Here is an 8824-nt window from a genome sequence, read left to right as displayed (position 1 = left end):
AGAGAACATTCAACCTATCGGGATAATTTAAAACATTTTAAAACATAAAGCTTTTTTCAAAAAAACAGGTTTTGAGCACACACACTATACTGTAATAGCAACTCTGCAATGCTCAAAAATGTTCTATGTTTAGGTAAACAAATCCCAGCAAAGGGCAAAAGGAACAGGAGACTAATTAGCGGCCTGACAAAGATAAAATAGCTCAGGCCATGATATGACCTTAGGGACTGATCTCAGCTGAAATCAAAGACAGTCTTTCCACTCTTTGCCATGGGCTCCAAAAAAATCCTTAAATGGCTAGGGAATTTCTTTCCAAACATAAATGTTCATGTTCAACATTCAAAATGGCTAGATGTTCAAACTCTTTGAAAGTATTAAATTTATCTCTAGCTCCAACTTGTACACAGGAAACATTGTTTTAAACATAAGCAAAATCATTCTTGTCAAAGATTTTGTTATTTCAAAATAGGCATTTTGGAAATAAAATTGAGAATTGTTTAAATGTTGTTTCATCTTCGTGCTTAAAATATTTTCTAATGAGAAATAAAACGTATGGTTGACTTGTTTTTTTCTATTACCCAAACCAATGGATTGATTTTTTATTATGAATCATTTAGATTAAAAGTGACTTCTGAGTTTTCTCAAAATGCATTTAGTTATCAACAGCTACACTGGATATAGTAAAATATTTTTCAGTAAGTAGATTTTCGGTGTTTCTCATTGAATGTTTATATATTGTCCTTCAGAAATGGCTAGGTTAAGACATAGTTTTCACAGAAAGACCGAAATTGGGTAAAAAAATCCTGAAATTTTTCATTTTGCTTATTTTACCTAAAAGTTACTAAAATAGTATTTTTGTTCAAAATTATAGGAAAGTAATTTCTCACTCTAAAAATTTCTTCTGGCATAGATTCCAAACTAAAAATGCAGTTATGAAGATTGGAGAAGAGAAATCAGATATTTGTTGAACCTTTTTTAGTATCTCAGTGGAGGTTGTATGAAATTCATATAACCCAATACGTGCAGTCTGGAAAAGAGCTAAGACCAGAGCATTTGGAAACACCTAATTAACACCTTTCCAAAGCATGTTTGGCCTGCAGATCAGTTTTAAAGACCGGAGGTTGTACCGCTGTCTACGTCTGTATTAATTTTGTGGATGTGAAAAAAGGCTGTGTACACACTAGCTTCCAGCTAGAAGCATAATTTCTTCTCTTGCACAGAAGAGAACTACTGAGGAAAATCTAATCACTCACACTTTAATTTCCTTTAAACATGGTCTGGGGCAGCAGTTCAAAGAACTTAAACCATAGTATTTGTGTGTAAAGACTATCTGTGTATCATGAATGATAGCTGCATGGCCACGTGATTTGATTATAAATGCAAGAAGTTTTTCTTTTGTAGTTAATTTTGCAGTGACTGCAATTTTGTTGGCTATCAGCTTTTTTATGGATATTATCTACGAATTAACAGTTTATGAACACATAAATTAATTCTTATAAATAACCAATACTGTAAAAATCCTCTCATACACATATGATCATATTTTTGGCAATTGAGTTTCAGAAATATCTAACAGATAAGCTGCTTCAGCAAAAATCTAGCTTTATCTTTATTTAAATGCTGTTTTATCAACTTCACTCACAGCAAAATCAACCATTTGTACTTCAAATGGTCAGGTAATACTGCACAATTTATACAAAAGTATTCTCTCTTCAGCCATCTTACCTGCAGATATAGGAAGGGAATCTGCCTTGCACCATCATTATTCACACATTAGTGGTCCTTCATAGGAAGTATATTGCACAAATTTTCATAACATAAACTTTCAGTTTGTAAAAAATACTCACACCTATCCAAGCCCTCTGAATGAATCGTTATGAGTCCATAGTAGTGGTATTGTTGCCTAATTTTTAGTGTTATTGTTGCCTATTTTTGTGTGCATATTTTATTTTAACGTTAGGGAAAAAACATATTAATATAACCTACCACCAGCAATCAGAAAGATGTCTTCTCAATTTTCTTTTAATTTTTCTGGGACAAAACCTCACTATTGGAAATAAAAATACAAATGATAAAGAACCTTCCTGTATGCCTGATCACTTTCTTTTCAGAAAAAAAATTGGTAGAGTGATCCAAAGAAATATTCATCAATTGCAGAGGTGACTTAATTATCCAGGTAGGATCTGAACGCTGGGGTATCTGTAGGCCATTAGGTAAAGGAGTCACAAGCAAAGTCTTCCAGAATTAACTTAAATTGTCAGTGTAACTTCAATTTTTATTATTGGGATATCTTAAAAGGAAGCAGAAACTCAACCAACAAAAAGCCTTCTAGAGGAATAATTTTTAAAAAATGATTGTTACAAGTAAAACAAACTCAGATAATTACTCAAAAATCCAAACCAAAGAATTCTGTTCTTAAACAGAATTCTTTGATTAGAGAAAAAGAAGGTATTATACAGTATATGTGAACTCTAATCTTTCTATACATAGATCTTTTAATGTCAGGATCACAGAAAGGATACTTTCACATATCACAAAATGAGACATGCTGACTACTAGTGCCAGATGCCCTCATATACAAAAGTCTTGGGTCAAGAATCTGCTCAACAAGGACACTAGGGTGATGCCAGGTGAAACACTCACTATCACTGACATTCCTGGGAACTATCACCAGGTCAAATCCTCTTGGTTTTCAAAGAGTCCCAGAATCAAGCCGGAGTAAAATTTGCAGAAGTATGTCCTTCTTTGGGGTACCCATGCTGATCACAGCTTGTGCTTCTGAGTAAGGCAGCCAAAGACAGAGGCACCCGAAATTCTCTAGCACTCTCCAAAACCAATTTTTGTAACCAATTTACACCTTAAAAAAAGACTGAATGTCCTCTTTTGTACAACTTGAATAACTTTTAGAAGTTGAATAATCAAAAAGGCTTAAGCATAAGCATAAAAGCTTGTATGAAAGGTTAATCTGTTATGGCAGGCTCCTAGAGTAGGCAAAGGATAATAGGGTTTGGAGGGCAACCTACTCAGACAGTTTGTCAGCAGGTTGCACTTGGCTTCTAAGGCAAGAGGATAATTATCTGAAGAGGGTCAAGTGGGCAGCTGCTAGTGATAGAGGAGTCTTTAAATGATGCAATGACCCAGGTGACCTGCTGGTCCAGGAAAGATGATATAATCATACTCCCTCACTCACAGCAACAAGTTATTACTAGAGACTTCTTCTAACACTGTTCAAAGCCTACAGAATTAGGATACAGACAGGGCATATTCCAGTGCATCTGTGACATGCATATCTTTTTTGTAGGGTGAAGCCCTGAATACTACTGCTGTTTCACTGCCTCATATTGAGATAAAAGATGATTAGAAGATTACCTTTATTCTCATTTAGACCATATCATTGACATACAAAGCACATTTAGGAAAAGACGTAGTTGAGTTGTCCTGTCCATAGCAGTGCAGCAGCTTCGTGTCTACCCTCCTGTGCTTTATCTGTGGCATCCCAAAACCACAGCAGGGGAAGCATTAGACACCTGCTATTTACCTCAGAGAAAATACATGATTGTTTTAGTGGTATTACAGCTCTTGCTAGCGTTGTGTAAAGAGGACCAGTATTTTAACTGCTCAGATGTGTCTGATACTACATCTGATAGGAGATTATATCACTTGTAGGCATACCAGTGCACACACTTACTACTCTAGTTGGACTGTGCTGGTCATTAAGCATCTGGACTTCTCTGTGGAAAAATACTGCATCTGGAAGTGGTAGACTGTTCTTTTTGTTTAGCAAGTATTTTAGTCTGATCAGACAGCAGAGATTTTGACAAAATTGTTTATTTTGGGGCTTTCTTAAAAATCATTTTGTGAAAATTAAGGAAAATCCAGAATATTTTGGCTAGAAAGATAAATCTTTCCCAAGTTCTTTTCACAGAATGATTGAGGTTGGAAGGGACCCCTGGAGTCCCCATCTAGTCCAACCCCCTGCTCAAGCAGGGTCAGTTAGAGCACATTGCACAGGATCACATTCAGGTGGGTTTAAAGCATCTCCAGGGACGGAGACTCCACAACCACCCTGGGCAACCTGCTCAGATACCCACAGAGGCTGCGACGAGGGTGGGATTCAAACCCATGCATGCAGAGCACAGTGGATTAGCAGTCCATCACCCTAACCACTCAGCCACCTCATGTTTCCATGTGTCTTTTTAAAACTTCTGGAATTTAAAATAGAGTATTGATAGGAAGACCTTAAGTTCTTTATGCCTTCCTGTCGCATCTGACTCTCCTTTGATAATTTTCCGGTCTTCTGATATCAGCATAAACAGTGAATTACTCAGATTGGTCTACATGCGCAGAACCTTGTCAGTATTTTTTATGGATAGCTCATAAAGTATTACCTGTCTACAAAGTAGACTCACAAAAACATATCAGGTTCTATGAGGCACTAATCTTATCAGCAATTCCAGAGCAGACAGTTGGCAAAAATATCTAGTGATGGCCAGATTATGGACAAACGCAAGAAGGCAAAGGGATTTCACAGGAGACCCAAAGTACATATTCATCTAGCTGTGAAAAACTTGGGAGCATGTTTTGTTTCTTCCTTTCATTATGCCACTCTCCTACCTGTAGGAGCAAGTTATTGTAGGAGACTGATACAGGAAATCTTGCTTCAGGCTTGTGGTGTAAGGAGTGTGAGGGGTTTTTGGTACTTTATTTAATTTCATATCAGAGCAATATTTGACTGGCAACAAATATAGCGTTTGATGCAAATTTTCTGTTAATTTCCTCTGGGAAAAAACAACAGATTTTAACTTTTCAAGGTACCATTAAGATCTGATAACCAATGCATATTTGGTGGTATCAGCAATCACCTTGGACATGCTGAGAATTCTAATGTCCTCCATTTGAATATTATGCATTTAGCAAAGAGAAATTCCCCTCATTTCTGTGCTTTCTCTCATTTATTAGATCTCATCTCTGTATTTTAAGTATTTAAGCCAGGATTTTTGATAAATGAAAGAACAAGGCCATAACATGCTCCCCAGTGCTTTGCACTCTGTGTGCTTCAACTTTAGATTCATAATTCCCCTGCATAGTTTGTGCTTGATATAATTTGCAGCAGTATTAGGAATCATTTAAGAGCAACGTATTTCCTTTGAATAACAACTATCTATGATCTCCTTTGAAACTACAGGAGGTAGAAAAAGAGAAAACTCTTCAAAACATCTCATCTAAACTACAGTGAGGACAGCACTATATATGAAAGTATTTTTCCCAAGTTCTTGCAATACCATTTAAAATCTTTCTCACACCAAAGCCTCCACAGTATTTCAGAGAACTATACCATGCCTAGTCATTACTCTGTACCAAAAATATAGGTATATTATTTAACTATCACCCAGGCCTTTTTAATGCCTGATATTTGCTGCAAGGCAGAGTAAGCATCAGTTACCTATTCTTCTCAGGCAGCATACTTTATTTTAATAGCACTTTATGAGAAAGAAATTGCAAAGGGCTCAGCAACACAGTATCTGCCTCAGGTCAGGCTCCTGACCGCTCTGACTTCCAAATTGCTTTCAGAAAATGAGCAAGCATACCAACTTTAAGCGCCATAAGATGGCTGGTTACGATGCAGAAAGGCTGAAGAACTTCTGGGAAAAGACCATTCAAGAACAAACTAAGCAACGAGAAGGTGAAGAGGCTAGATTAAGCAGAAGTGCCTTGAATAAGTAAGTGTCATTTTTCCTTTTGCACAAGAAAGTAGGCATGTTATCACATGCTTTAAAATAAGGTAACCTGTTATTGTACTGCTTTATTCATAGCACAGATTGTGTTCTGTATCTTTGGCACCTTTCCTCTCACAGCTGTTTGTCTCATATTTCCATGGCTCTTCTGTATGGAAACTCAGACACTCCTCACCCCCTGAACCTCATGAGCATTCTTCAAAGGTCTTGGAGCACAGTCACGTTAAAATAAAGCACCTTGGCACTATAACTTCTGACAGCCAGAAAATATGAGGATTTTTACCTGAAACTGGTATAGCAAATAAAGAAAAACATATTATATTAAGGGGACAGGGAAACCACCCATTAATGTGGAATACAAGGAAATTCATAGCACCTTTATCATGTTTAACAGCCTTTTATATCATTTAATCCTGCAGCCAGATATGGTACAACCTGATTTTCCTACCCCATGGAACACATTTCAAAAACATTTCTGTATTATAACCGATAAAAAACAAGGCTATTTGATTGGTTTTTTAACCAAAAATTTGTAGAGCTATGGGCACCACCTAAAAGGGGCTCTGGTCTCAGTAGAGATACTCTACTGCTAGGTGGGATACTGCTTCAGATACTTGCTCTATTAGTTGTACCTCTGGAGTTTGAACCAGGATCCTACGCACACCAAGGGAATCCCCTGACCAACAGCTCAGCTGAAGGGGTAAAAGGATGGTAAAGGTGCATATCTTTTGTTTTTTCAGAAGGAGTTTCCACCCAAAGCTGACAAAGTTGTTTTCCTGCTTAAAGTTTTCCCAGTACTGGAATATTCATATAAATTAAATTTATTTCAACAAACTGGGATGTGCTGGTAAAGGATTGTTTTTTTAAGCAAAATTCCAGGAATTCTGTTCCTGATGCCCAAGGAGACATCTTGAATAGTCATTTTAAAGATGCAGAAGCTAAGATCTCTGCAGGCCTCATGTCCCAGCAGAACCAAGCTTAGAGAGCCCTGTTCTCAGGATCCTACTGCAGCTAGTCAGTGACATTCCCAATTCCCAAACACTAAGTTGCTGGAAAGAAGACACAGTGTTCAGAAAGTCTTCAGAAAATGTTCAGCTGCATCGGCAATCTTCATCACTGTGGATCCACAATAAGCTGCCACAAAAAGATATCTCAAAGCAAATGCCGTTGCAGGTGTATAAACAATATTATTTTTATTTTACAGAAGTGTTTTTATATGGTCTTTTCTACATAGAAAATAATTCACCAAAAGAACTCTGAGTATGTCGTAATTAGTTCAGGCACAACTGGAACAGTCCCAAGCAAGTTCATACAAGGTCACTTGACCAGAGCCCCAGGTGTTCACAAAGTGTTCTATAATTTGAAAAGAGGTACTTCTGTAAGGTTACTGACACTGCCATTGTAAAAGCTACAGGGCCACTATCTCATATATCCGGCGCTTGGGAGAATTAGATGGCACTAAGTATAAGCAAGTGCTCCTCTGTGGCCCCTAGGATGCTAGGTAACAAGGAACAGCAGGGAAAAGGTAGGGCTTTGAATGGCAAATATTTCCCAACCAATTGCACTGACTTTTTGAGGTTTGACTATGCTTACAAAAGAATAGTGAAGTCAAGTCATAACATATCAAATGGGAAAAATTTAATACACAATTTGCAAGTAAACTCAGAAATCAAACTAACACAAGTGCCTTTGCAAAACAGCTACAGTTAAGCTATTCTCAGAGGAAATTTTTAGCTGCTATTCTTATTAGTATATCAAATGTAATATAAAAACCACCCATGTATTCCATGATGCATTTGGCATTAACATGTGATATCTAATCCTATAACATTGCTGGGTCAGGTGTTTCATAACATGATTTTCTTTGGAAAGTGACCCTGTCATCAAAGATCTGACAGTGGTCCCTAGTGATTTTCTTTTCTGTCTGTATTATACTAGTATCTTAAAGCTACTTGGATCCTCTCGCATATGAGATCAATTGCTTTCATTATTAAACACATATAAGGTCTGCAGAGATTTTGGGTCCTAAATAGTTACACTTTCTCTTTCATTTCTTGCTTCAAAGTAATTTGACGTAACTAAAATCCTGCTTTCTCTTCTCCAAAGTATCTTACAGTAAAGTTTAGGGAGTTTTAATTATGACTTTTAATTTACACATTGCATGACCTTAGCAGGAAGACAATCCTTCTGTGTGGCTTTGAGAATACCCCAGAGGGAAAAAAGAGTATTTCAGCAGTTGTTTGACTCATTAGGAATCCAGCAATGTCACCCACTGATACCATCAGCGCTATCCTTTTCTCCCTTGCATTCCCAATCTAGTAAGCTACAGAGATGTGTAGATGGTAAATAAATACGGGGCAAGTGCTATGGTGATGAAAGAGAGGTAAGCTTCGATACTGCTGAAAAGCCCTGGATACACTTGAAAGATTTGGCTCCGTGTTCACTAAGTGCTTGTTCTCTCTTTGCAGACTTCGCCATGAATGGACTCAGAGGCTGGAAGGACGCGCAAAACAGGTCCAGGCACACACGAAAAGGCAGAAGGAACAGATGACGCTGCTGTCTATTGAGGATCTTTCTTCAATAGATAAAACTGTTGCTTAAAGATAGTGGGAAAACAGAGAAAGCATTTGGGCCTGACCCTGACCTTCTGCATGCACCCGAGAACAAGCACTTACACAGCTGGGCAAGCAAGAGGTCAGAATCAGGCCCTTTCCTAGACCAGCTGCAAGAAATGCCAAGAAAGCCCTGCTGAATTTCAGTGCAAGAATAGCCTCAGTACATGATCTCCTAAAAACTCCTGAGGGAGAGATGAGAAGCAGGCACTTTTAATTTTGCATGATATATGATTGCTCTGCTGTAACAGGGCTTTATTATGTAACTCTGCATTTCCAAGTGACAATAACGTGTTCCTAGGAAAGATGATCACTTTTTTAAATAGGTATAATAGTTTCATAATAGGCATGCAAATTTTCACATTTCCATTTACAGAGCTTATACACAGTCTGGCTTAATGCAGGTCCTGCCTGTCTTGATAAGCCACTAGTCAAGGTAGTTAAGGATTAGTCTGATTAGCTAGCTGGAAGGAAAAA

The 8824-nt window shown here is 37.5% G+C and overlaps 1 protein-coding gene across 1 annotated transcript; it reads left to right on the top strand.

Annotated features, from left to right (window-relative positions):
- Positions 1–5574: 5574 nt before the first annotated feature.
- LOC134153122 (protein FAM240B-like) lies at positions 5575–8336 on the top strand. Its single transcript, XM_062598956.1, has 2 exons — positions 5575–5720; positions 8204–8336. The coding sequence occupies exons 1-2, from the start codon at positions 5575–5577 to the stop codon at positions 8334–8336; spliced, it is 279 nt and encodes a 92-aa protein (XP_062454940.1).
- Positions 8337–8824: the final 488 nt, after the last annotated feature.

The sequence above is a fragment of the Rhea pennata genome, chromosome Z, assembly GCF_028389875.1.
Source record: "Rhea pennata isolate bPtePen1 chromosome Z, bPtePen1.pri, whole genome shotgun sequence".
In the NCBI taxonomy this organism is placed as follows: Eukaryota; Metazoa; Chordata; class Aves; order Rheiformes; family Rheidae; genus Rhea; species Rhea pennata.
The sequence above is the reverse complement of the archived record's forward strand: the minus strand, read 5'-3'. Positions and strand labels throughout refer to the sequence as shown.

Bases quoted from the DNA above. Each gene is read 5' to 3' on its own strand.
- LOC134153122 (XM_062598956.1), top strand. From the start codon at position 5,575: ATGAGCAAGCATACCAACTTTAAGCGCCATAAGATGGCTGGTTACGAT. The intron at 5,721-8,203 runs GTAAGTGTCATT...CTCTCTTTGCAG, and splicing joins AGCAGAAGTGCCTTGAATAA to ACTTCGCCATGAATGGACTC.